Source organism: Haliotis cracherodii, unplaced genomic scaffold (genome assembly GCF_022045235.1).
Source record: "Haliotis cracherodii isolate W230 unplaced genomic scaffold, xgHalCrac1.p SCAF_17, whole genome shotgun sequence".
Lineage (NCBI taxonomy): Eukaryota > Metazoa > Mollusca > Gastropoda > Lepetellida > Haliotidae > Haliotis > Haliotis cracherodii.
Window position 1 is genome coordinate 13782480 of NW_027266272.1, and position 27895 is coordinate 13810374.

General features: G+C 41.4%; 1 protein-coding gene across 1 annotated transcript; it reads right to left on the bottom strand.

Moving 5' to 3' along the window:
• Positions 1 to 304: 304 nt before the first annotated feature.
• Positions 305 to 22472, bottom strand: LOC139464420 (prostatic acid phosphatase-like). Its single transcript, XM_071245953.1, has 11 exons — positions 22356 to 22472; positions 17590 to 17685; positions 16970 to 17062; positions 15072 to 15224; positions 13488 to 13574; positions 11818 to 11904; positions 10643 to 10769; positions 7102 to 7184; positions 6106 to 6277; positions 3379 to 3498; positions 305 to 594 (listed from the first exon to the last, which is right to left on the bottom strand). Exons 1-11 carry the CDS (start codon positions 22440 to 22442, stop codon positions 461 to 463), a joined length of 1239 nt encoding a protein of 412 aa, XP_071102054.1. The 5' UTR covers positions 22443 to 22472; the 3' UTR covers positions 305 to 460.
• Between the last annotated feature and the right edge of the window lie 5423 nt (positions 22473 to 27895).

Below are 27895 nucleotides of genomic sequence, written 5' to 3' on the forward strand. Positions count from 1 at the left end.
GGTTAAAAAACAACATGGATTTTTCGCCATTTTGTTACAAGCAAATGCAAATGATATGAGAGGTTGAATCTGATTGGGCAATAGGAGGGACATAGAAGGGATATAACTTGTAATAGCCACTGGAGGCACCACGATTGAGCCTGGAAATTCCAGCTGAGTTCGGCAAGGGTGGAAACTGGACTTTAACAGTCAGTGAACACCTTTGCCTCGGGAAGATGATCCCCCAAAGGTGATATGTATTGTATATATAGATGAAAAACACTTAATATTGAATCTTGGGTCAAGCAGCTCTGAATCACTGAATCAGAAAATAATACAACTGTATCAGATCTAGTATATGAAAAAAGGGAGTCTCATATCATTTGAATTTTTTGCGAGGAAAACATCTTGCAACTTGCAAAAAACAAGATTTGATAAAAAGTGGAATGTTTCTGATCCGACAGATCCGCCATCGTGCTAGTCACAAGTGTTCGTTTACTGGTCGGTATCGGTACAAAGCCTGTCTCTTCCTCTCTTGCATAAACCTCACTGCCAGGATGGCCAGGAATACTGCCAGGAGTACCGGGATGAGGACAGCTACAGCTATTGTTGCTCCTGTTGGACAGACGAGGGAACGACGATGTAGCAGGGATGAATTTAGGATTCCAAACTCAGTGATCTTGCCAGGAACATTTTGAAAGCATTTGTTATTTTTCTCAAAAGTTTTAATTTTCTTCAGGTATTTTTACACAGCATTTTAATATTGCAATCAATACCATCATGTTCAATGACGCATCATCCTTTAGGTCCTGTTACCAGTGGAATACAAGTCTCCTCCAACAGTGAGTGAGTGAGTATCGTTTTACGCCGCTTTTAGCACTATTACAGCAATATCACGGCGGGGGACACCAGAAATGGGCTTCACACATTGAACCCATGTCGGGAATCGAACCCAGGACTTCTGCGTGATGAACAGAAGGCTCTCCTCTACCAAGCATCATATGAGTTATAACTATATTAATATGAAATACAATCTTTTTAATTCCTATTTGAGAATATTTACAAACAAATACTGCAGATCTGGGGTAAAATATCAGCCTCTGAGGAGGTCCACAAGCTTTCATAGAAGCAAGACACCCTGCTGGCTATCCACAAAGTATATGCGTTCCTCACCTCCTACATCAAACAGCAATCCTAGAATACCCTACCTGACACATGCTCCCTGTGTGTACTGTGTGTGTCCCCCTCACATGTGGCAATCCTAGAATACCCTACCTGACACATGCTCCCTGTGTGTGTCCCCCTCACATGTGGCAATCCTAGAATACCCTACCTGACACATGCTCCCTGTGTGTGTCCCCCTCACATGTGGCAATCCCAGAATACCCTACCTGACACATTCTCCCTGTGTGTACTGTGTGTGTCCCCCTCACATGTGGCAATCCTAGAATACCCTACCTGACACATGCTCCCTGTGTGTACTGTATGTGTCCCCCTCACATGTGGCAATCCTAGAATACCCTACCTGACACATGATCCCTGTGTGTGTCCCCCTCACATGTGGCAATCCCAGAATACCCTACCTGACACATTCTCCCTGTGTGTACTGTGTGTGTCCCCCTCACATGTGGCAATCCTAGAATACCCTACCTGACACATGCTCCCTGTGTGTACTGTGTGTGTCCCCCTCACATGTGGCAATCCTGGAATACCCTACCTGACACATGCTCCCTGTGTGTACTGTGTGTGTCCCCCTCACAGGTGGCAATCCTAGAATACCCTACCTGACACATGCTCCCTTTGTGTGTCCCCCTCACATGTGGCAATCCTAGAATACCCTACCTGACACATGCTCCCTGTGTGTACTGTATGTGTCCCCCTCACATGTGGCAATCCTAGAATACCCTACCTGACACATGATCCCTGTGTGTGTCCCCCTCACATGTGGCAATCCCAGAATACCCTACCTGACACATGCTCCCTGTGTGTACTGTGTGTGTCCCCCTCACATGTGGCAATCCTGGAATACCCTACCTGACACATGCTCCCTGTGTGTACTGTGTGTGTCCCCCTCACTTGTGGCAATCCTAGAATACCCTACCTGACACATGCTCCCTGTGTGTACTGTGTGTGTCCCCCTCACATGTGGCAATCCTAGAATACCCTACCTGACACATGCTCCCTGTGTGTACTGTGTGTGTCCCCCTCACAGGTGGCAATCCTAGAATACCCTACCTGACACATGCTCCCTGTGTGTACTGTGTGTGTCCCCCTCACTTGTGGCAATCCTAGAATACCCTACCTGACACATGCTCCCTGTGTGTACTGTGTGTGTCCCCCTCACAGGTGGCAATCCTAGAATACCCTACCTGACACATGCTCCCTTTGTGTGTCCCCCTCACATGTGGCAATCCTAGAATACCCTACCTGACACATGCTCCCTGTGTGTACTGTATGTGTCCCCCTCACATGTGGCAATCCTAGAATACCCTACCTGACACATGCTCCCTGTGTGTGTCCCCCTCACATGTGGCAATCCTAGAATACCCTACCTGACACATGCTCCCTGTGTGTACTGTGTGTGTCCCCCTCACATGTGGCAATCCTAGAATACCCTACCTGACACATGCTCCCTGTGTGTACTGTGTGTGTCCCCCTCACATGTGGCAATCCTAGAATACCCTACCTGACACATGCTCCCTGTGTGTGTCCCCCTCACTTGTGGCAATCCTAGAATACCCTACCTGACACATGCTCCCTGTGTGTGTCCCCCTCACTTGTGGCAATCCTAGAATACCCTACCTGACACATGCTCCCTGTGTGTGTCCCCCTCACTTGTGGCAATCCTAGAATACCCTACCTGACACATGCTCCCTGTGTGTGTCCCCCTCACTTGTGGCAATCCTAGAATACCCTACCTGACACATGCTCCCTGTGTGTACTGTGTGTGTCCCCCTCACTTGTGGCAATCCTAGAATACCCTACCTGACACATGCTCCCTGTGTGTACTGTGTGTGTCCCCCTCACTTGTGGCAATCCTAGAATACCCTACCTGACACATGCTCCCTTTGTGTGTCCCCCTCACATGTGGCAATCCTAGAATACCCTACCTGACACATGCTCCCTGTGTGTGTCCCCCTCACATGTGGCAATCCCAGAATACCCTACCTGACACATGCTCCCTGTGTGTGTCCCCCTCACATGTGGCAATCCTAGAATACCCTACCTGACACATGCTCCCTGTGTGTGTCCCCCTCACATGTGGCAATCCTAGAATACCCTACCTGACACATGATCCCTGTGTGTGTCCCCCTCACATGTGGCAATCCCAGAATAACCTACCTGACACATACTCCCTTTATGTGTCCCCTCACTAGTGGCAATCCTAGAATACCCTACCTGACACATGATCCCGGTGTGTACTGTGTGTGTCCCCCTCACAGGTGGCCATGGGATCATCTGGTATCATATGCTGAGTCAGTTGTTCCAGTTCCGACACAGTGCAGTGGTCACCGCAACCTGAAGTATAAACATTTATTTTTTTAACTCCGTACCCAGATATAATAATCAATAATAATTGATTTAAAAAACACCTGGCTTCAACTTCAGAGCTGCTAAGTGGTGCTGTTATAAAGGAGTCTAAGGGAATAAAAGAGGTCTTGTCTCTTTGTTTTCTTGAAGTCTATGTGTCTTTAAGAGCTTTCGGAAGTTGTCTCAGCTGATTTTATGGAGAGAAGAAGAGAGTTCCATAGGGTTCCAGATGTATGATGACGGTCTGTCAATAATGAAGTGCCCAGCAGACAAACCAGTGATTGATATTATGAGCAACAGCCCATGTTGTATGAGCATATTGACATGCTATCAGCCAAGTCACCTGGCTTGACTACCCAATCCATTACGTCGCTGTGGGACAAGCATAGGTTACTGAGGACCTTTTCTAATCCCCCATGTAGCTTAAACAGTGGACATCATCAGCAGGAAAGGTAATACCTTGAGGCAAAGGTCCATGTAGCAGGGCTAGGAGCCAGGCTAGCATCAGGACCCACAGATGTTAGAGCTGCAAGCCCTGACTGAACTTTTCAGGCCCTGACTGAATTGTCCAGGCCCTGACTCAACTCTCCAGGCTCTGACTCAACTCTCCAGGCTCTGACTCAACTCTCCAGGCTCTGACTCAACTCTCCAGGCTATGACTCAACTCTCCAGGCCCCCACAGAACTCTCCAGGCCCTCACTCAACTCTCCAGGCACTCACTCAACTCTCCAGGCTCTCATTCAAAGAAGCTGCAGCTTATTGTGACATTAAATATACCTGTAAATTTACTGCAGGCCATAAGGACCCATATAACTTTGAAACTACGGGCCAGGCACAAGATCTACTGCCACAGGCCAACAGACAGGTGCTTATTTCGAACACTGGTGACGTGTCATCCCACAGATGACAACCTTACCTTGTAAGCTTGCTCAAAGGGGTTAACATCTTTGGTTTAGTGGCGTGGTGTTTGACTCAAACATTCAAATCCAATCACATAACAAAACTCAAACATTCAAATCAAATCACATGACAAAACTCAAACATTCAAATCAAATCACATAACAGGACTCAAACATTCACATCAACTAACATAACAGGACTCAAACATTCAAATCCAATCACATAACAGGACTCAAACATTCAAATCCAATCACATAACAGGGCTCAAACATTCAAATCAACTAACATAAAAGGACTCAAACATTCAAATCCAATCACATAACAAGACTCAAACATTCACATCAACTAACATAACAGGACTCAAACATTCAAATCCAATCACATAACAAGACTCAAACATTCAAATCCAATCACATAACAGGATTCAAACATTCAAATCCAATCACATAACAGGACTCAAACATTCAAATCCAATCACATAACAGGATTCAAACATTCAAATCCAATCACATAAAAGGACTCAAACATTCAAATCCAATCACATAATATGACTTAGGCATCAAATCCTATGACATAACAGGGCTCAAACATTCAAATCCAATCACCTAAAAGGACTCAGACATTCAAATCCAATCACATAACAGGATTCAAACATTCAAATCCAATCACATGACAAAACTCAAACATTCAAATCCAATCACATAACAGGATTCAAACATTCAAATCCAATCACCTAAAAGGACTCAAACATTCAAATCCAATCACATAACAGGACTCAAACATTCAAATCCAATCACATTACAGGACTCAAACATTCAAATCCAATCACATAACAGGACTCAAACATTCAAATCCAATCACATTACAGGACTCAAACATTCAAATCCAATCACATAACAGGACTTCTTTGATAGGCATTTAGAAGGTGGAGTACTAAGTAAGGATAAGAATTTATGGATGAACAACTTCTTTATTACAATTAAGAGCGACGTTTCGGTGTAGGTTCTAACACCGTTATAGCAGGGCTCAAAAATTCAAATCCAATCACATAGCAGGGCTCAAACATTCAAATACAATCACATTACAGGACTCAAACATTCAAATCCAATCACATAACAGGACTCAGACATTCAAATCCAATCACATTACAGGACTCAAACATTCAAATCCAATCACATAACAGGACTCAAACATTCAAATCCAATCACATAACAGGGCTCCAACATTCAAATCCAATCACATAACAGGATTTAGACATCCAAATGTTGCACAAGAATTTTTGTTTGTTTGTTAGTTGTTTAACACAGCACTCAGCAATATTACAGCTATATGATGGTGGTCTGTAAATAATCGAGTCTGGACCAGACAATCCAGTGATTGACATTATGACCATCGATCCACGCAATTGGGATACAATGATATGCATCAACCAAGTCAGAGAGCCTGACAACCCAATCCTGTTAGTCATCTCTTACAACAAGCATAGTCACCTTTTAACGTAAGCATGGGTTGCTGAAGACCTATTCTACCCCGGATCTTCAAGTTCACACAAGAATTAATGTAATAGAAAGACGTTTCAAGCTTATCAAAGTACCAAAGTATCAAACTTTACCATGATTGCTGGATCAAGAAAACTTTCACGTTCTTATAACCTTACCCTATCACAGAAAGTTATGATAGAAGTTTGTCCATTACCTTTTAATTTGAGCACATAGGGTTCAGCAGTGGTGTCATTTCTGTACAACACCTTCACAACAGGAGCATCATTGATGACGTGTAGTTCCACATAGACACTGGCTGCGTAGGGGATGTAGAGACCATTGAATGCATTCATGGTACTAAGAAAGGCTTCGATTGTGGAGTCATGCTGAAAGGGAGAACAGACAGAAGTCAATTTATGTTCTTTAAAGATTTTCAGAGCTTGGCATTAAGCTCCACCCTAAACATATATGTGTGTTTCCATTTCAACATATCCAATAATAGGTATATTATGTCAGGTTTAGTTTTTGTTCTTATTTTATTTCAATGACTGATTCATCAATATTGAAGCATGTCAAAGTTCAGCTGGTGGCACAAAATACAGACAATACCATGATGGTGATACAGGGATGAGAAACTTTCTTTTAACAAAACACTAAATATTAGCCTAGGTTCTTGGAAACAGTATCATTAAGAAATAAACGACTTGTGGTCATTGTTTATCGTACAATAAAACACTTCACAGCCTTTCATGGTTTATTCTCCCTGCAGTTTTTTAGCCACTCATGGTTCTTTTCTCCCTGCAGTGTTTTATTGTACAAAAAGCTACGACCATGAGTCTCATTACATGAAACATCAACATTATGTACAGCCTCTTTCAGGATGTTGATAAAATGTACAAGCTTTAAAACTATTAACCCCTATTTAAATAATGATGACTCCCTCAATAGAATCCAACTTCTGCAACTTTGGACAAGTCCATTATATGCACAGGTGGGTATTTCCCACATATTCTCACAATCCCCACATGACCTGTATCATTTCTCCCAATACCGATTGTCATATCTCTCCCAGTCAAGGACCCTGGAAACACACACATATAGTTTGGCTCCATTGTTTATCAAGTTACAGAAAGATAAAGCTTATGTTTACAGTCCATGATTTCAAAGTGATTCAAACATTTCTCAATAAATGCAAAAAGTGAAAACTCACTGCGGAGAAGAGAAGGGCTTTCTTTGTCAATTTATTAGTGATCTGGTCTTTCATATTCTGTATTATTCTTCCAAGCAGTGGACCTGTGGGCACAGGAAGATGGTCTGAGTCAATACCAGCAGATGTAGACCAATCTCATTAAAATCAGATCTTAGTTTTCGCTACCGCTAACCAAAGATCTGAGGACATGCCATTACAGGTCACACCAGAACGACCTTTCGCAAACATTGACCGACCAATGAAATGACTGACAAGAAATCGACAGTTGCCAATCAGAAGGCAGCTATCTCGAGCTTTACGGCACTTGTTTCAAACTGACGACTATGCTTCGAAACATATTTTTAAAACTGACCAAAACAACATTCTGGAATGGATATAATCATAAAACCTGTAACTGTCGTTCGGAATACCCTCTGTTAAATATTTCGAGGTTGCATGACTAGAAAACACATTCCGACTGTCACTTTCAGGATCTGGTAAGCAACACTCTGATTGGTTGGATGAAAGGTCGTGCTGACGTGACCCATAATGGGATATCATCAGATCTTTGTTTAGCGATAGCGAGAACTAACATCTGATTTTAATGAGATTGGATGTAGACGGACAGGTGATGAGAAACGGGGATTAACATCGTGATCAGGACTATTGCATTAAATAGCGATGCATGTGTGTGTATGTGGCTGCTTGTACTGGTCCGGACTAATGCCAGTTCTATAACGCTAGCCAGAGACCATATACAGAGGGACGGTCCTCAGGGCTCTTTGGCAACCTTCGTGCGAGACTGTGCGAGATTTGATGATTTACTTGCGAGGTTTTGGGGAATTGACTAATTAGCTGTCAAACCCTTTACATATTTATCAGAAAGTATCACTAGAATCATTACCTTATTAATTCTTGTTGACCACACTTCATATCCCTACATCTTACAGTACATGCATCTCGGTTAAACAGTGCTATAATAAACTAAAAGTAGATTTTAACACTTGACCATTATTTGTGCATGCAGCAATGCTAAAATATATTTTTAACATTTCTTTCTGATCTTTTTACAAATTTTCGAAAAAACATTGAATATTTCAAGTGAAAAACATCATGTTAAGGTGTTCCCTGAAATGTACATTTGAAAGACATAATGTTTGGACAACTTTCTCTGCCAAACAACAGATAATTTTGATGAAATGATTTACTCATTTTCAAAATAATAAAAAAATCAATTTTCATCAGAACTAATTAGGATATCAGTGAATAAAAATCATTCTGGATTAAATACAAAAATAATATTTTATGACCTTTACCATAATATATTTGTTGTAAAATTATGATGATGTCTTCCACGTTTCTATTAATTTGTGTTGTATATAATAACTTAATAATAGATTCTCATCCAACTTTTGAGAAAAAGTGAGGAAGGTGGCATTTGCCAAAGAATGCAAGTTAATCCTGTTATTACACTATCTGGTTATATAGAGTTACCCATTTGATTAATTATGTTCAAACTGAAGTTTTATTGCAATTTTTATATTTACATCGACCAAGTTTGTTATCAATCTTCTGTTCGTTCCCCTAAAGTGATTCGATGTAGTTTTTCACTGCCCTTAGCCTAATACTATATCAGTGAAATGTCAGCATGTGCGCTTGAAGGGGAGTGAATGGAGTTAACTCTTAGCATTCAAATATTGCATAAGGTTGATTGTTGCAGGAACAGCAGAAATGACGAAGGTGGAGAGTGACGTCAAGTAAAACAAGTATTTGTCACAAAGTGACGAAATGTCCCCCGCCTGTATATACACCATAGTACCAACTATGAAGACAATCCAGCGATTAGTTCTTGAGATATTGCGGCAACACCGTTTTCCAACTCCAAAAGCAGATTTGCCTGCTGTGACCTTGAAAATGGGGTCAAGGTCACCAAAACCGACTGGTGTCTGCGGAGTCTGTATATACACCACCGTTCCAAATATGAAGACAATCCAGTGTTTAGTTCTTGAGATATCGCGGCAACAAACAGATGGGACGTACGGACGGACGTACGGACGGACGTACGGACGGACGGTCGTGAATACTATTTCCCCCGCTTCGCGCTTTCGCGCGGCGGGGGACAACAATAAAAAGAACGAATGTAACCAACATGATGGGAGCAGTAAAATATTTTGAAATAAGCAGAGCTTTACGCTATGGCTATCAATGTCAGAAGGAATGAGTATGTTTGGTTTATCACTGCTTTGAGTGAGTTGAGTTAAACATGCTTTTTACACTATTCAGTTATATCACGGCGTGTCAGCTAAATGTGGAAGGAAAGCCCAAAGTATTCCAGTTACACCACAGCGTGTAATGAAAGAGGAGAGCCCAAAGTGATGCAGGTCTCATTGGTGAAACCCATGAGTATGGGTATGGTGCTGACAAACCTAGAAACCGAGAACCTAATTGGGACGAACCAGGATTCGAACAAACAATCATAGGTTTCTGCCCAAGGGACGTCTGCACAGTGAAATCACTGTATGAAAAACAGTAGCAACAAATACTTTCATATGTCAAAACTATAATTTCTATGACCATATTGGCAATGGCCAAATCATAATGGGAAAATATACCATCACATTTGGAAGAATATGAGGCAAGCTTCCTGTAACTACGTCAGAAGTACTATATTGCACTCAAAAGCAAATATTGATAGAATTATCATAAAATGGCCATCATCTGATCAAAAAATGTGGAGATGACTGTAATTTGATAATTTGAGGGCACTACAGGTCCTGTTTTCATATGACATCATGACACCTGACTTTAGACGTACTGATTCTGCCCAAGCCAATTATTGCACCAGCATCTCACAAGCGATCAGATTATATAACGGTTAATAAAGTCCAGTACATAGATATCCCCCACCAAATTGACAAGTCCGGTTTTGTGCAAGGCAAGAAATATTTACAGTTTCCAAGATCTGCTCCTGAAACGACCACTACCATCATTTTCATTACGTTAAAGTCATTGCCATGGAAACTCAAAAAATAAAAATTCTTAAAATCCCAAAATATCAAAAGGCACCAGTTCACCACTAGACCCAGCTATGTGCAAAATTTGTTTCGGCTATCTTTCATGGTTTATGAGTTCTGTTCTGGAAACAAAACCTGACAGACAGATGAAAAGGAAGGATCGACCGACAGTACCCATTCTTATAACCCCCTTCCACTTCGCGGCAGGGGGCACGGTTGGCCCCCTCGTCTAAGGCGCCGCTATTCGCTATGCAGAGTTGCATCCCTTGGGCACGCCGGAAACCTATGATTGTGGGTTTGAATCCCGGTTCGCCCTGATTATGTTTCAAGGTTTGTCAGCACCATACCCGTGCTCGTGGATTTCACCAAAGTGTTAAACATCTGAGACCTGCATCACTTCGGGCTTTCCTCCCACATTAAGCTGACACACCGTGATATAACTGGAATAATGTTAAAAACAGCATTTAAACCCAACTCACTCACGAACTCACTTCGTGGCAAGAGATAATAATTTCATATTTTTCTCATAGTCTGAAAGACTGACTTACCTCCCCTGATGCGAACAAGTTCGGGTGTCTTTGTCCTCAGTTGGCCTTTCAGATCCAACAGCTGGAGGATTTTCTCTGCAGTGTCGTTTACTGTCAGCCATGATGGATAGGGCTTCAAGTGTATTTGCTGGACATATCAAACATCACTGATAAGTTTTAATGGCATCTTCAAAGTCAAAGTGTAAGAATTCTGCCTTATCAATATGTCTATCTCATGCTTAAACAAATTCAAATATCTGCTAATGTAGATTGCCATAAATGTCCCTGCATGAAAATAATATGAACATGGTGGAAATCTAGATAACTATCCACACATGCACACGTTTTGTTTGTTTGTTTGTTTGTTTGTTTGTTGTTTGATGCTGCATTCCGCAATAATCCAGCTATATGACGGCGGTCTGTAAATAATCAAGTCTGGACCAGACAATCCATGACATCTTGAGCATCGATCCACGCAATGGGGATACGATGACATGTATCAACCTATTTCAGCTAACCTGACCACCCGATCCTGTTAGTCGCCTCTTATGACAAGCATGGGTTTCTGAAGACCAATTTTAACCCGGATCTTCACGGAGGTAGACATTAAGGTTAGAACAGATAGATACATCTCAGAGAACTTTGTATTGTATGACTAACGCTTAGTCTCTGAAAATATATACTCTAGATAGAAACAAACAACTCTTTTTAAATTGGAAAGGTGCCCCAGCTGCAGTGCAATGGGAGATTCAGAACCTATGTTAAATCTAGACTTGCTTCATTTTAGGTCTATAGCATTGCTGTACATGCTGTAAGTGCTGGGTGCATGGGGAAATAATATGGTTCAGCGACTCTGAAACAAACATATTTTACACAAAAAAAACAGTTGTTAAATGATCTTAAAATATAATACAAGGGAGCCAAGAAACTGCAGTAATCTAGACTTGCATGGGCTGTTTTGGATATATTTATTTCTGGGTCTGTATGAGAGACTAGGACTGAGACAAACTAAATGTATTCTGTAAAGATATCAATGCAGGGAAATTTTAGTAAAAGTTTCTGAAAGATTTATCTATTTAAGAACATTTGTCTGCAGCCTTTAATACTGGGTCTGCAAGCCAGCCATAGTTCATACCAAACAGCCTATACCAGAATGATATATTTTTATTGTAATGGCAGCAACTTGCTAAACATACCTCACACACGAGAGGATCCATTATCAGGAGTAGACTGTCAAGTGTAGCACTCAGACCAGCATGCTTGGAGATATAGTCTATAACATCCTGGACATAAAGGATGGATGGATCAGAAACAAGCTATAATTAACTGGTCAGATGTAATAAGTAAATCTGGTATGTTACACTTCAGCTGATCTGACATATATGTTAAATAAACAGAAAACTACCATTAAGGTGGAAACAAATATCAGATTAATTGTCTCCCCTATTACTGTCCTGGGCATTTCACCCCAGGGTTTGAAATTCCTTGTATTAGAGAGCATGAGAGAGTTGGGTTTTACGCCTCTTTGAACAGTACTCCAGATATAGCAAAGCATGTCAGCCTAATGCGGGTTTAAAGTCCGAAGTGATGCAGGTCTTGGACGTTTACCCTTTGGTGTAACCCCAATCACGGATATGGTGCTGACAAACCTAGAAACATAATCGAGGAGAACCGGGATTCAAGGTGAGGGGAGGTGAAATGTGGTTCAATGTCGTGTCCAAGATTATTGCACTTTTATAAGACATCCATGCATGTGTGTGTGAGTGTGCGTGGCTGCTTTTACAAGTCCGGACTGATGCCGATTTTGTAGTGCTAGCCCACTGAGACAGCATTCCGCAGTTCAACATGAATACCCAAATCAGACAGTACACTGCCTCCGAGCAGACCAGACAGGGTAACAACAAGTATAGGGTAACAACAAGTATCATTTTTTTACATCTTTTGGTATGACACGGCCGGGGTTTGAACCGGGTCCTTCCTCTGTCCAGGCGGAGGCTCTACCACAAGACCACTGAGGCGGTACTGGGATTTGAAACTTGTATTAGAGCGACAGTGGGTTGTTAGAACTGTACTGGCATGGTTACATTGTAACAATATGTCCCCAGACTTGAACTCCGAATCCCACACTTTGAAATTATATTAAATTTTTAAACATTGTGACAATGTTAATTGAAATCACAATCATATAAAGCCAGTGATGGACATGCTTTCACAACCATGTAAACTGGACAACCATGTGAATGTAGACTCACCCTTGATCCAGTCGGGGCGGTCGGGTAGCCTAGTGGTTAATGCGTTCGCTCGTCACGCCGAAGACCTGGGTTCGATTCCCGACATGGGTACAATGTGTGAAGCCCATTTCTGGTGTCCCCCGCCATGATATTGCTGGAATATTGCTAAAAGCAGCGTAAAACCATATTCACTCACTCACTCATTCGATCCAGTCAACCAGTGTTAGAAATTGGCCACTAGTTAAGGTATCATAAGGACTGGTAGAAGTTTGCCCTTTTAAGTGAGTGAGTGAGTTGGGTTTAACGACGCTTTTAACAGTATTCCAGTTATATCACAGCGTGTCAGCTTAATGTGGGAGGAAAGCCCGAAGTGATGCAGGTCTCAGACGTTTACCACTTCGGTGAAACCCACGAGCACGGGTATGGTGCTGACGAACCTAGGAACATAATCGGGGCGAACCGGGATTCGAACCCACAATCATAGGTTTCTGGTGTGTCCAAGGGACGCAACTCTGCACAGCGAATCGCGGTGCCTTAGACGACTGGGCCACCCCTGCCCCCCCCCCTTCTTTTTAAGGGTTTAGCTATATGTTATCATTATAAGACGAGTGGACTAACACTGTTAGTCAACCTACCTTGTGTTCATTCTGTATCTGAATCACGGGGGGACTCTTCATCATCTCCTCGTACGCCTTCTCATAGGCCGGGCAGAGCAGATGCAGCTTTTACCGTCAAAATCATCAAGATAAATCCCAGTCAAGCCAATGCAAGGTATATCATCGTCATTTAATGGCAAATCACATCAGTATCAGTCATACCTCATCAGTCTTGTTTACTCATTTAACACGGATACATATTTTGTATATATGAGTGAGTGAGTTTTAACGATGCATCAGCATTATTTCAGCCATATTGGGACCTGTATGTATGAAGCTATTTTATGATATGCCATTATGGTATTCCCTTTTGTATCTTTAACACATGAAGATGTGGGATGTGGGTGAAATGGGGTTAACGTCACGTTCATTGCACTTATATAGCGAAGTACATGCACTAATATAGCGAAGTACATGCATGTCATCCAAAGTAAAATTGCATGAAAAGTTGTCATTTAAATATCTGGGTAATGTTTGTCAAAGTTTCTAAAATTTAACATTAGGAACATCCGGAAAAATGAAATTTGATGATAAAAAACAAAGCAGATGACAATAAAACCCATCGCCTAAGCACATCACGGCAACGGCCATGGTAAGCCGATGCACGTGAGTTCCGTGCAAATTGAAATGTACATGTGTTCCCCCATTTCTTGCCCAATAAAAATCCACTCAGACCGGATAACATTCATTTGTTATTGAATTGCTACCACATGCCAAGATTGACAAGAAGTCAGCAACGCCAAGCCCTTGGAGGATTGCAAGCTGGACAAACCGCCCGACAAGTAGCCAATGCATTTCAAGTCCACGTAAGGACCATATACAGGCCCCAGCAAGGGTACCAGACCACCAACACTACAGATGACCGACCACGTAGTGGAAGACCAAAAGTCACCACCCGATGTCAGGATCGTCAGATTGTGCAACAGCATCTTCAAGATCCTGTCCTAGGCTAGTTTTAGAGTGCTAGTTTTAGAGTGCTATCCCACTGAGATACTATGGCATAGTTTTAACATGAATACCGTACTCAGACACAGTATACTGACTGATCTAGGCCCTTGATACTGTCAAGCAGCATAACAATAAGTACCATCTTTTAACGTCTTTTGGTATGATGTGGCCTTGCATCAAACCACCAACCTTCCGCTCTCTGGGCACATGCGCTATTAACTATCAAGATTTTGAGAGACACACTAGTCAGCCCCACATAACAGCAGCTGAACAATTTTAGTATTTACTTTTAGATATAGTGAGTGAGTGAGTTGGGTTTAACACCACTTTGAACAGTATTCCAGTTATATCACGACATGTCAGCTTGATGCGGGAGGAAAGCCCGAAGTGATGCTGGTCTTAAACTTTTACCACTTTGGTGAAACCCATGAGCACAGGTGCGGCTGACAAACCAGAAACATAATCGTGATGAACTGGAACTTGAAACCACAAACATAGGTTTCTTCTGCGTCAAAGAGATGCAAATCTGTACAGTGAATTGCAAAGCCTTCTGCCCCTCCCGAAGATGAACAAATTAGTATTTACTTTAGATATAGACTGTCACACAACACTTACATAATCCTCTGATCGGGGAACTGTGTGCACTGGTATTGGTTGCCATGGTAATGTGCCATTCCAAACTTGACTGCCCTCTGGTGGATAAAGGCCAGTGAGAACACAGTAGGCACTCATCAACGTTCTGTCGATGTCTGTGCTCTGAACACGAATCTACAGAACATAATAATAATCATAATAGTAATCATGTCAATGGGCCATGTGCATGACACAAGGATCCACACTATTAAAGGGCATACTAGAAGCACATGACATTATTGTCAGTTTAACAAATCAATTGGAGACCCATGAAGATCCCAGGTTAGAATTGGTCTTCCGCAACCCATGCTTGTCGTAAGAGGCGACTAACGGGATCGGGTGGTCAGGCTCGCTGACACGGTTGATGCATTCATCATATCCACATAACGTACATCAATGCTCATGATGTCAAAGACTGGATTGTCTGGTCCAGACTCGATAATTTAAAGACCGCCGTCATGTAGCTGGAATATTGCTGAGTGCGGCATTAAACAACATACAAACAAACAAGCATTCATTTTGAACTCCCTTGGAAGTATACCATATTATTAGTTCTGATGAACTGACTCACCTCTGTGTTTGTGTAGCTAGCAGTCAGGAAGCCAGCACCTACATAGCGTGTTCTGATGAACTGACTCACCTCTGTGTTTGTGTAGCTAGCAGTCAGGAAGCCAGCACCTACATAGCGTGTTCTGATGAACTGACTCACCTCTGTGTTTGTGTAGCTAGCAGTCAGGAAGCCAGCACCTACATAGCGTGTTCTGATGAACTGACTCACCTCTGTGTTTGTGTAGCTAGCAGTCAGGAAGCAAGCACCTACATAGCGTGTTCTGATGAACTGACTCACCTCTGTGTTTGTGTAGTTAGCAGTCAGGAAGCCAGCACCTACGTAGCGTGTTCTGATGAACTGACTCACCTCTGTGTTTGTGTAGTTAGCAGTCAGGAAGCCAGCGCCTGCGTAGCGTGTTCTGATGAACTGACTCACCTCTGTGTTTGTGTAGTTAGCAGTCAGGAAGCCAGCGCCTGCGTAGCATGTTCTGATGAACTGACTCACCTCTGTGTTTGTGTAGTTAGCAGTCAGGAAGCCAGCGCCTACGTAGCGTGTTCTGATGAACTGACTCACCTCTGTGTTTGTGTAGCTAGCAGTCAGGAAGTCAGCACCTATGTAGCATGTTCTGATGAACTGACTCACCTCTGTGTTTGTGTAGCTAGCAGTCAGGAAGTCAGCACCTACATAGCGTGTTCTGATGAACTGACTCACCCCTGTGTTTGTGTATCTAGCAGTCAGGAAGTCAGCACCTACATAGCGTGTTCTGATGAACTGACTCACCTCTGTGTTTGTGTAGCTAGCAGTCAGGAAGTCAGCACCTACGTAGCGTGTTCTGATGAACTGACTCACCTCTGTGTTTGTGTAGCTAGCAGTCAGGAAGTCAGCACCTACGTAGCGTGTTCTGATGAACTGACTCACCTCTGTGTTTGTGTATCTAGCAGTCAGGAAGCCAGCACCTACATAGCGTGTTCTGATGAACTGACTCACCTCTGTGTTTGTGTAGTTAGCAGTCAGGAAGTCAGCACCTACGTAGCGTGTTCTGATGAACTGACTCACCTCTGTGTTTGTGTATCTAGCAGTCAGGAAGCCAGCACCTACATAGCGTGTTCTGATGAACTGACTCACCTCTGTGTTTGTGTAGTTAGCAGTCAGGAAGCCAGCACCTACATAGCGTGTTCTGATGAACTGACTCACCTCTGTGTTTGTGTATCTAGCAGTCAGGAAGCCAGCACCTGCGTAGCGTGTTCTGATGAACTGACTCACCTGTGTTTGTGTAGCTAGCAGTCAGGAAGCCAGCACCTACATAGCGTGTTCTGATGAACTGACTCACCTCTGTGTTTGTGTAGTTAGCAGTCAGGAAGCCAGCGCCTACGTAGCGTGTTCTGATGAACTGACCCACTTCATACATCTGCTGCATGCCAACCTGTAACATTATATGACAAACATAATTTTATACACAGATAGAGTGGAGGAGATCTTTAACTTAGTCGACCCAATAAAATTCCTGTTAATGTGACGTTCTCATAACAGTAGGATGTTGTACCCTGACATGAAAACAAATCATTTCAGAAAACTGACTCCACCTTTTGATATAAAACCTAACAAGGGACACATAAAACCCCATGTAGCCCTCGTGATCCTGCTACAACGTATAACATAAACTAAACTCAGCATGCTCAGGACCAGTGGAAATTTTTTTGACAAGCTAAATATCTAGTTGGATCAAATGGTTTTGGCACAGGCTGCTAGAATGAAGGCTGAAACTGTAAACAAACGGACAGCCGTCCCAGCTGATGACCTGGGACCAGATATCGGCCTCGGAGCAGGTGTAAATAAATCCCTGATGTTGGAAACCATTCACTTGAATGACACCCATTTGAGATAATTCTAATGTCATTATTGAAATAGCGGAGGCATGGCTCTAGAATGAATCTGAAGATGTGAACAAACCTTGGAGAGCTGCCCCAGCCCCTGGGGCCAGGAGTCCTCCTGATAGGGGTCTGTGGGGTACACATGGGTCGGACTACGGTCACCATGGCGGAACAGCTGAAACAGAGAAGAAATGTCCTCTCCTAACATCCAGGTTATATTAAGAATATAAGATTTTAGGAGGAGAACTTATGGATGTCAACTTAGTTGTGGATAAATTCTCTTCCTTATGTGTATCGCTTCTAAATGCCTTTGAAAGACTTGATAACATTTTAGGACTTGTTGATGTACATCAACTCAAACAAACAAGCTGGGATGGAAATTAACCAAAAACTGTCTACTAGCTCAAATAGTGATAACATATAGCAATACCCCTAAATGGTTGACATTCTGCTTGCCCTCAGATTACCTTAAACAAGACCCGTGAAGATCCGGGGTAGAATAGGTGTTCAGCAACCCATGCTTGCCGTAAACGGTGACTATGCTTGTCGTAGAGGCGACTAACGGGATCGCGTGGTCAGGCTCGCTGACTTGGTTGATGCATGTCATCCATCTCAATTGCGTGGATCAATGCTTCTGATATTAATCACTGGATTGTCTGGTCCAGACTTGATTATTTACAGACCGCCGTCATATAGCTGGGATATTGCTGAGTGCGGCATTAAATAACAAACCAACCAACCAACCTTTAACAAAATTGGTATTGGTCGAACAAGGCTAGCTCTAATTTCCATCCCTGACATGTTGAATTAGTTCATTTGCTCATTCACACTGTCTCCATCAACTGACGAACATCAACAAGTACTGTACACATTCATATTGTTTAAAGGTCGCAATATCAATAAAAACATCTGGTAATATTAAATATACTCACCGACAAGAGAAAAGTGAGTGAGTGAGTATGGTTTAACGCGGCTTTTAGCAATAAAAAAATATAAATACATGGAAGAAATTTGTTTTCCTCGTCAAATAACGATGATAGCATGAATTTATCTAATCTTGTGATCTGACAAAGTTAATATTTTCAAGTCAAGATATCAACTTAAGTAAACCACAAGAAGACTCTGAAGAGATAAACATTTCATTTGACACAATAAATTCAAGTCTTATATTTTCTTTGTGATCTTCATGACCTTACTCAGAAAACCATAGTGTCAATGAGGCAGACTGACTGTAGGTGTGACAAAACGTGATATTTCACCTGATTTTAATCTTATTTATTTCACTCCAGTGAAAGTATGTTTTCAGCATGGTCAGACTAAACGAAGTATTTCATGATTAAATCAGCGTTAGAAATTGGCACTAGTCCTGTAGTCCTTACCAAACTGCCCAATAGTAAAGGTATCCTAAGGACTAGTAGAAATTGGCCCATTTTAAGGGTTTTGCTATATGTTATAATTATAAGGCCTAGTGGACAAAAACTGTTAGTTTCTAACCCTGATTAAATACATACCGGTAATACAAATATCAAAACGTGTTTCATTAAAACAGGAGTGAATTTTTGTGTGAAATTGATATAAAGAGCTGTAGTTGCGTGGGTAAACTGTCATTAAATTGATGCATCTGTTGAGTTTACTGTTTACACAGAATATACTGTTTGAGTTTTAGACATATCAGATGAATTGATGCCTTCAAGATTGTTTTAAAGTAGCATGTAATGTTACACACTGTGATTAATTTTCCTTAAATTTCTCTATTTCAGAAGAATGTTGTTTTCTAAATAAGCAATATTTTGAGAGAAGGTGAATATGCATCGTTTATAAAAAAAAAAATTGAAGTAGAAATATTATTACAATATTATTGAATTATTCATTTCAGGCCATCGAGTCAACACAAGGAAGTACCGGTATCCGGTGATGGATGTCTGGAGGAGCTTTCTGCTGACAGTAACACACTGGTTACAATTTGCATCCTGTCAAGGGACGAGGAAGTGAAAAGCCATATTCATTTAATCAACAAATGTGCTTCTTGTCATATTTCACTTAAATAGGATGAGGAAGTGAAAAGCTTTATTCACTCACAAAACAACATAGCCAATATTTATCAGACACTAAAAAAGCACATTGTACAATTTGTTTACAAGCAAGAAAATTATTTTCTCCTGGAATTTAATAAGGTGCTTTTGACTGACAAAGACACTTGGTCCTTGCTAAGTTTTGAAAACTTATATTGTGAGAAATAAGGACATGGAAATTTCAGTTTGTTTTTCTTTGTTATATATGAGAAATCCAGATTGTTCCATCAGCATGATATGTACCAATACATATATTTTATCTTGGCTTGATTACCAATTGAAGTTGATTCCTTTTTATCTTTGTTATTTAATCTGTACTCATATCTGATAAAGACATTTTCAAAATATTCAGGATAAATGTATTAGTAGCTTCCTTTAGATATACAATTACCTATCATCATACAGGATTAGGTGAGGGTGTTGAAGAAATTGGTGGTTGTATCAATTCTTATATTTCTTCAATTTCATGCATTATTTATATTTATCAATTTTTAGTTTCCTTTTAACTTATTTTAAACAGTTCGAACATTATTACTTTTGTTGTGCATGGTGCAATCTCAATTGGCAATAATCAGTTAAGTAAGTGATGTTTGAAGGACAAGTAAAGTATCATCTGTCATTGTACACACTGAATAGAGTTATCGCCCCTTCTGAATATTTATTTTGACGCACAAATTATTTTGTGAACTAATTTCATTTAGATCGTAATATGTTAAGATAACAATCATAGCAGAAAAAGTGTCTTTTGTCAACTGGACTCATAGCAAAACGATAGTGCGTTGTGCAGCAAACACCACTATGAAACGTGAAATAAACATGATCGACGATCTCAAGTTCGCCAAGCCACGCTTTGACTGAGCAAATTTGCAAAAGTACACGGAAGTGTTTCATGTTATGCAGTTCATTTACGATACAAAAACTTCTGTCATTGAATGTACAGTGACATTGTACCTATATGCCGACGAGGTTATGAGTGAGTGAGTGAGTTCAGTTTAACGCCGCTTTTAACATTATTCCAGTTATACCACGGCGTGTCAGCTTAATGTGGGAGGAAAGCCCGAAGTGAGGCAGGTCTCAGACGTCTACCACTTCGGTGAAACCCACGAGCACGGGTATGGTGCTGACAAACCTAGAAACATAATTGTGGCGAACCGGGATTGGAACCCACAATCATAGATTTCTGGCGTGCCGAAGGGACGCAACTCTGCACAGCGAATCGCGGCGCCTTAGATGACTGGGCCACCCGTGACCCCGATGAGGTTATGATAAAATAATCTATTTCTGAAATATGTATCTCGAAATGCACCTTTCGATTCACTTCCGAGATCCTGACAGCAAAATGCTAATTCCAGTGTATTACAGGCATATTTTAGTTGGACCTTATGATACAGAGGATACCATTTTTTGTTTGTTTGAAATGTCCATCAGTGAAATGCTGTCTGTTCCCTCCCTAATAGCTGATGCGACTCACACTGCATGGAGCTATGCTCTCTAAGCCTTGTTTTCGATCCAAGATGGCAAACTTGTGAAAAGGTCAATACCTTTTCCTAAGGTATGACTACCCCTTTCTGATTGAAGGTGAGTTTGGGTTCACTATCTCACCTACTTCTTGCATGTACAATTGTAACACAGTGTATACGAAGGAAAATCCATATTTATTATCAAGTTTAAAAACAACTATTACGCTTGCAGCATTGTATACGATCCTTTATGTTTGTGCACATGTACGTGAAAATGGTTATCTAAAATCATGTATGTGTAATAGAGTGCCCCGGATCCCAGTAATTAGCTCATCAAAATGCATTAGATTAATGGCAACACATGTTCTATCAACCCTGGGGACAAGTGAAAGCCCCAAGGCATAGTAGCTTCACAGGCAATGTATGTTAGGTCGGAGAAGCGTGAGGCAATTAGTGATTCAATCTTTCCAACCATTTTTATGCTTAATAAATAGACAGCTGATTTCATTACAACAATGACTTCATTAAAACATGAAGCAAGAGTCACTGGAGCGTGAGGCACAGTAACGGTAAGGCGAGACAGCAGTCAGGCTATAGCCTGGTAATAGAGCGGATGGTAGTGCTCGATAAACTGCACTGTTGCCCAATTAAGTCTTGTCTTTGGCACCAAAAATGTAGTTTACCAGGCACAGGAATGGACACTTAACACTTAATCTATATTAAGTGTCCATTGCACAGCTCATTTGGCTTCTCCCAACTCTATCCTTCGCCCTACAATTTCGTTAACAATCAAGCACCCTTCACGATCATTTGAGTAAGATTACGGTTAGGGCGAGTTGTGAGTTCGGATATGTGTTAGCTATGACTTTTAGCGAATTAATTCAATGTAATTTTACTTTTGAACAGACTCGGTACGATTGTTATCAAGTTTCTAGTTTCGCGATGAAAATGTCTAATTAGTCGTGATAGCGCCGGTGGTCCCGTGGTAGGTAAAGTGTTGGCGAACTCGTAACTCCAGCCAATAGCGTCGAGCTGGCAATGTCAGTTCGATTTCACGCGGCGATAATTGAAATCCGAAAAATGTGCACTACTCCCAGGCTTTTAATAAAGATTAATACAGACACGATATGATACAAAATCAGTAGATCTCGACAACAAAATCCCCTGTATCTGTGCCAGATCTTCCGACACCCCTACTGTCAGACTGTGATGTATGAGACAGCTATGTCACACAAGTATCTGAGTATGATTGTGATGAAGGGACTGAACATGGCTCGGAAAAGGTAGCCCACAAATAGCGTTGACATACTCACAATTTGCACGAATCTTAATGTTGTTGAATCAGACGGACTTATGATATCCACTCCTGTCAATAAAACTAAAACTATTAGCAGTCTCATTTCTCTGACTCCTCATATTTTTGTTTTCGATGTCACCGTTCGTTTAGAGTGACCTCCCTTTGAAACGAATTTAGGGGCCCTGTTTGGGTTGCCTTTCGCGTGTAATAAGGCTAAAACGGATTGGTGTTATAGCAGCACTAAAATACCTGGCGTCAGTTGACGATATGCAAAGAGAAATTAAACAAACAATAAATTATGTACAGACGTCGTTGTGGGGCGAAATATGTCTTGCTCTGATTACAGTGGTGAAATGTCTTATTGCATAATGAAATTATAGATTGCTGGAATTCGGGTCGACTAGAATTGTATTTAACATGGGCATTATATATACAACACATTTCACCTTGAACATAAGATCAAAAACACATGGAACTAATTAACCATGCATGTATTTTCAGCTTAATTAGGGGCGCACCATTTCATATTAGGGGAGGGGGCGTTTTGTTTTGGTAGAGTCGTGCTTTTTCCCTCATTTTGGGGGCTGAGATTACTTTATCTTCATAAAAAGTGAACTGATATATTTTTACGTCACATTCAAATTCAACATCTGGAAGAGAAGTTTGAGAACATTCAAGAGCATGGTGAAAACCAGAACAATATTATAAATATAGCAACACACGGAACATATGTATTATGAAGTGAGTCGATTCTACCTCACCGCCACAAACACACGCAAAGGCAAGTTAATTGTTCACCTAGACAAACAGGGCAACATACGTTTAAAGTCAAAATAGGGAATTGCATCAGATATCACTTTTGTCACTGACGCGTCAAATTTGGAAATGTCCTCCACATGTACATGTCTACCATACTAATTGCCTTGAATTTTGTAACCTTTAAAAAAGAATCATATGACGCTCTTCGAAATCTTCGTAGAAAGAGCATGCAGAATTGTACCTGAAGAGTTGTGAAACGTAGGCACAAAAATCTGAGGCTGCTGGAATATTGCTCGACATAAAGGGGAAAGTTGAAGTCATCCGTCTTGTCATACAAGTCTTGTGGAGATATATTTGTCATTCTGAATCTTCATGTAAAATATCGAAATATGAAACAAACGTGTCGGTCTCGCGGGTCTCATTCTATTTCTAGTTCAGGTGGGTAAACCAGTGGATGAGATTTGGTTATTTGACCGTTATTGAAAGATATAAGGACATCGAGATAACCGAACCTTAAGTTAAACTTCTTGGCCAAATTCTCTTGTGTTATTTTGCCAATCCGAGTTGAAATTCCTAATCATATGCATAGAGATACAGAGTTGAAAAAGGTTCTGTCTTGGAACGCGTAATTACTCATGTGTACAAAGGTCCACTATCTTATGGTGACCGAGAGAGGACAATGCTTTCTCGCTTCTCGCTCTATCGTTCTATCGCTTTCTCGCGGTAAAGCAATATCCCCCCTTCGCCATTATTGGGGTCGCACGTGTTACCTGTTTCAATTGGGGTGAATGTTAAAATTTTCTCACTACATGTATTTACTTAAAACATATTTTAACTGTACAGACGTAGGTGAACAATCCACAGATGTGTGCGTTCTCGGTGCTTTCTTTTGATATTCCTGCACACACACACTATCATTTTATTAATATTCCGAACTCGATGCAACACATATCACACCTGTTGTGGTTATAACATACGTCTGTTATTGTTTCCTTCAAAAGTAAAAGGAGTAGCTCAGTATTATTTCAATCGATTAGTATGAACCTAACGTCTTTTGAAACATGACAAATTAAGAAGATCCGAGGAGTGAGAATAACTCTATTGAACTCTGTTTTGAAATACTAGTGTGGTAAATGCAAATGAACTTTCACTTTCTTCCTATGTTTGCTTTTCCAGGGTGGAACCTACCCAGGTCGGCTTGTTGACTGATAGGCGCCTTCTATGTGTATCTGTTCTGCACACTGGAATGTGCGTCCGTTGTATGGATTTATGGTGAGATGAGCTCAATAGTCAATATCGGCGTATTATCTTCAGTACTGTCAGATTTGGTTAATAACTTGCTAATTGTCACAGAGATTTGCATTGATTTATTTCATAATGCGACGACGATTATAATCATCATCATCATTTAAAATAGATAAATGAAGCAAAGAGGGTCCAGATCATCCTGGCACAGTCAGGCTGGTTAGGCTCATCGTCAACTCAGGGCCCCCTCTACACGCAGCCCAGACAGCGAATGGGACTTCTCCCACGACGCGCTGCCTAGTCGAACCCACCTAGAACTTTTCGGAGAATGTGAAGACTCCCCAACACTGCAGCCTTCTGCATTACCCAGATTGTCAGAAGGGCTGTATTCCTGGAAGCAAACCCGGGTACTCTCTCAATGTCAGTCAACAGATTGGGAGGTACCAAACCTAAGGCACCGAGAACAATGGGGAGTCGGACAACTTGGTACTTGGGATGCAGGCGTGACATTTCGAAAGCGAGGTCCGCATATTTGTCCATGTTTTTCTTGAATCTTGTCAATCACATTAGTATCAAAAGGGACAGAAAATTCAATGATATAAATGACTGATTTTATTGGATTTACAAAAACGGATAAGATCAGGTTTGTTGGCCTGGATACGTCTGAGGTTGTATACGGGCCTATTCGAAAGAATTTTGGATCATTTTCCATGTCGCCCTCTACATATTCTGGGTCGTACCATGGATTTACCTCTGTGACAAAACCATAGGTATGGCGAAGAAAATAATCGAGCCATTCCATCATGTCGCTTAAGATACTGTGTTTGTGCCAAAGCACCCACTGACAATGTGTTGGAGGGTCACATTTAATTCATTGCATAATCTATATTTAATGTTTACATTTTGATGCAAAATCAGACATTGACGGTTTCGAGTGGGAAGTGACTGGTCCTGAGAAGCAAACAGAAAAGCCATATTATTATTATTATTATTATCATCATTATTCCAAGTAACAGGACTGAAAAAGGTGATTATTATTATTTGCATTGCAGATGTATTGTAGCTCCATTGCTTTCAATACAATCCTGAATAGATCGATGATTGTATGCACAAGAAAAGAAAATCGCTTCATGATTATAGTTGTGTTCATGTGCCTGTGTTTGTTGTCATTATACCAAGGATAAAGCCAGCAAAGATCTTGTGATGATGATTGGGTCACCTGTTCCAGTTTGTATAAAGATCCTCTGCGCTTTTGTCATCCCCGCTGTCGTTGGCGATTTCCTGCAACCTACCCATTAATGAATGTAAGTAGTACATAGACCTCTAATACACATCTATGTGTATGTATTGTTCATACAGTAGAACGTTACCTATCTATCTATCTATCTATCTATCTATCTATCTATCTATCTATTTATCTATTTATCTATCTATCTATCTATCTGGGGAAAAAGAAATGTCACAAATGTTCTTTATCATGACTTCAGATTTTATTTCATGCTGACGCTTCTACGGTACGAGCCTCCGACCTATGGCAAGTACTCTTTCCCAGGGTATGCTGGTACATTTGGGAGGTTCGTCGGGGCAATTCCACTTATTCCTATACCCTTCTCCGTGATAAAAGCAGTGAGGAAGCACTTGTCCTCACATACATTCAGAGCAGTAACTACAATCTATGTCCTAACTCTTCAACAACATAGTATCGAAATACCATTCGCTGAGAAGTGAATCCACGTAATGCATCAGAAATTGTATCCCCTTACGCAGTTATCCTGAATTTATCCTTTCTCTATCAGTCAGTATGTTTAATGTGCCACTGATAGAAGTCCACTGTCTGTTTGACGTGCCACTGATAGAAGTCCACTGTCTGTTGGACGTGCCACAGAGAGAGGTCCACTGTCTGTTGGATGTGCCACCGATAGAATTCCACTGTCTGTTGGACGTGCCACTGATAGAAGTCCACTGTCTGTTGGATGTGCCACTGATAGAAGTCCACTGTCTGTTGGATGTGCCACAGAGAGAAGTCCACTGTCTGTTGGACGTGCCACTGATAGAAGTCCACTGTTTGTTGGATGTGCCACAGAGAGAAGTCCACTGTCTGTTGGATGGGCCACAGAGAGAAGTCCACTGTCTGTTGGATGTGCCACTGATAGAAGTCCACTGTCTATTGGACGTGCCACTGATAGAAGTCCAATGTCTGTTGGATGTGCCACTGATAGAAGTCCACTGTCTGTTGGATGTGCCACAGAGAGAAGTCCACTGTCTGTTGGACGTGCCACTGATAGAAGTCCACTGTTTGTTGGATGTGCCACAGAGAGAAGTCCACTGTCTGTTGGATGGGCCACAGAGAGAAGTCCACAGTCTGTTGGATGTGCCACTATATCAGAAACTGGTCTCTGTCATTCCGAGAGTCCTGGGACAGCAGAGTTGTAAGATTGTTTGGTTCTTGGGACTTACCATTTTTGGATTTGTATAAGATTGGTAATAGTGGTTTCCAAATTTTGAATATCCAAATTGATAGAACTTGATATGGAAAACTGGTTTCATGGACTTTGGAATGACACTGGCCAAACTACAGGTAATAGGCTTAGAACGTTTAGATTGTTTAGTCATATTCTGGATAAATCACGACGATGCACTTTAGCTAAACTTCGCTGTTGAACTTTACCCTTAGAATTAGAAAGAGGTCGTTATACATGCCCGAAAACTCCCCGTTTCTGAACGCGTCTGTAAATTATGTAATAGCCAAACTGTTGAAGATGAAGTTCACTTGGTAACGTGTGATTGTTATAGAGATCTAAAACTCAATCTTTGGCAGAAAGTATACCTTAGTAACCCCTCGTTTATTACCATGTCTCCTGCAGACCAAACCGTATTCTTAATGCAGTGCGACGATCTGGTTAAACTACTTGCTGTATTAATCTTCTCAATGTTTCAGTGAAGAAAATATCATATAAAATAATACATTGGGTAGTTATATACATGTGGTAATTCCTATCATTTTCACTGTTGTTTTGCTGTGTGTATGGTTGTTGTATGGAGGTGCTGCGAGTTGTGATGAGTGACTGGCCTGTAAGGTTGTGCTGTATGCTTGTTTCGTATTGTCGGGTTCTAATTGTGTGTGTGTGTGCGTGCGTGCGTGCGTGCGTGCGTGCGTGCGTGCGTGCGTGCGTGCGTGCGTGCTTGCGTGTGTGTGTGTTGTTTAGTTGGGAGTGGGTATATATGACAGTAGAATGTTACTTTGTTAGTGTCTTTGTACGTGGTTGATTCTTCTTTTTGTGGAAGTGGGAAAGGATGTGGTTGCGATTGAGGGCGTGGTTGATAATGCAGATAAGGGAGTTGGTATGGATGCGGGAATGGGTACAGGTGAGGGTACGTTTGAGGAATAAGGTGTGGGTAAGGGTACTGTGTGGCGGTGTGGCGGTGTGGCTGGGGGTCGGATGTGATTGAGCAGTTGTCAACAAGGGTTTGGATGTGTTTGAATGGGCGGGTGTGTTTGAGTGGTTTGAGTAAGCTGCTGTGAGTGAAGGTCTGGATGTGGGAATGGATGTG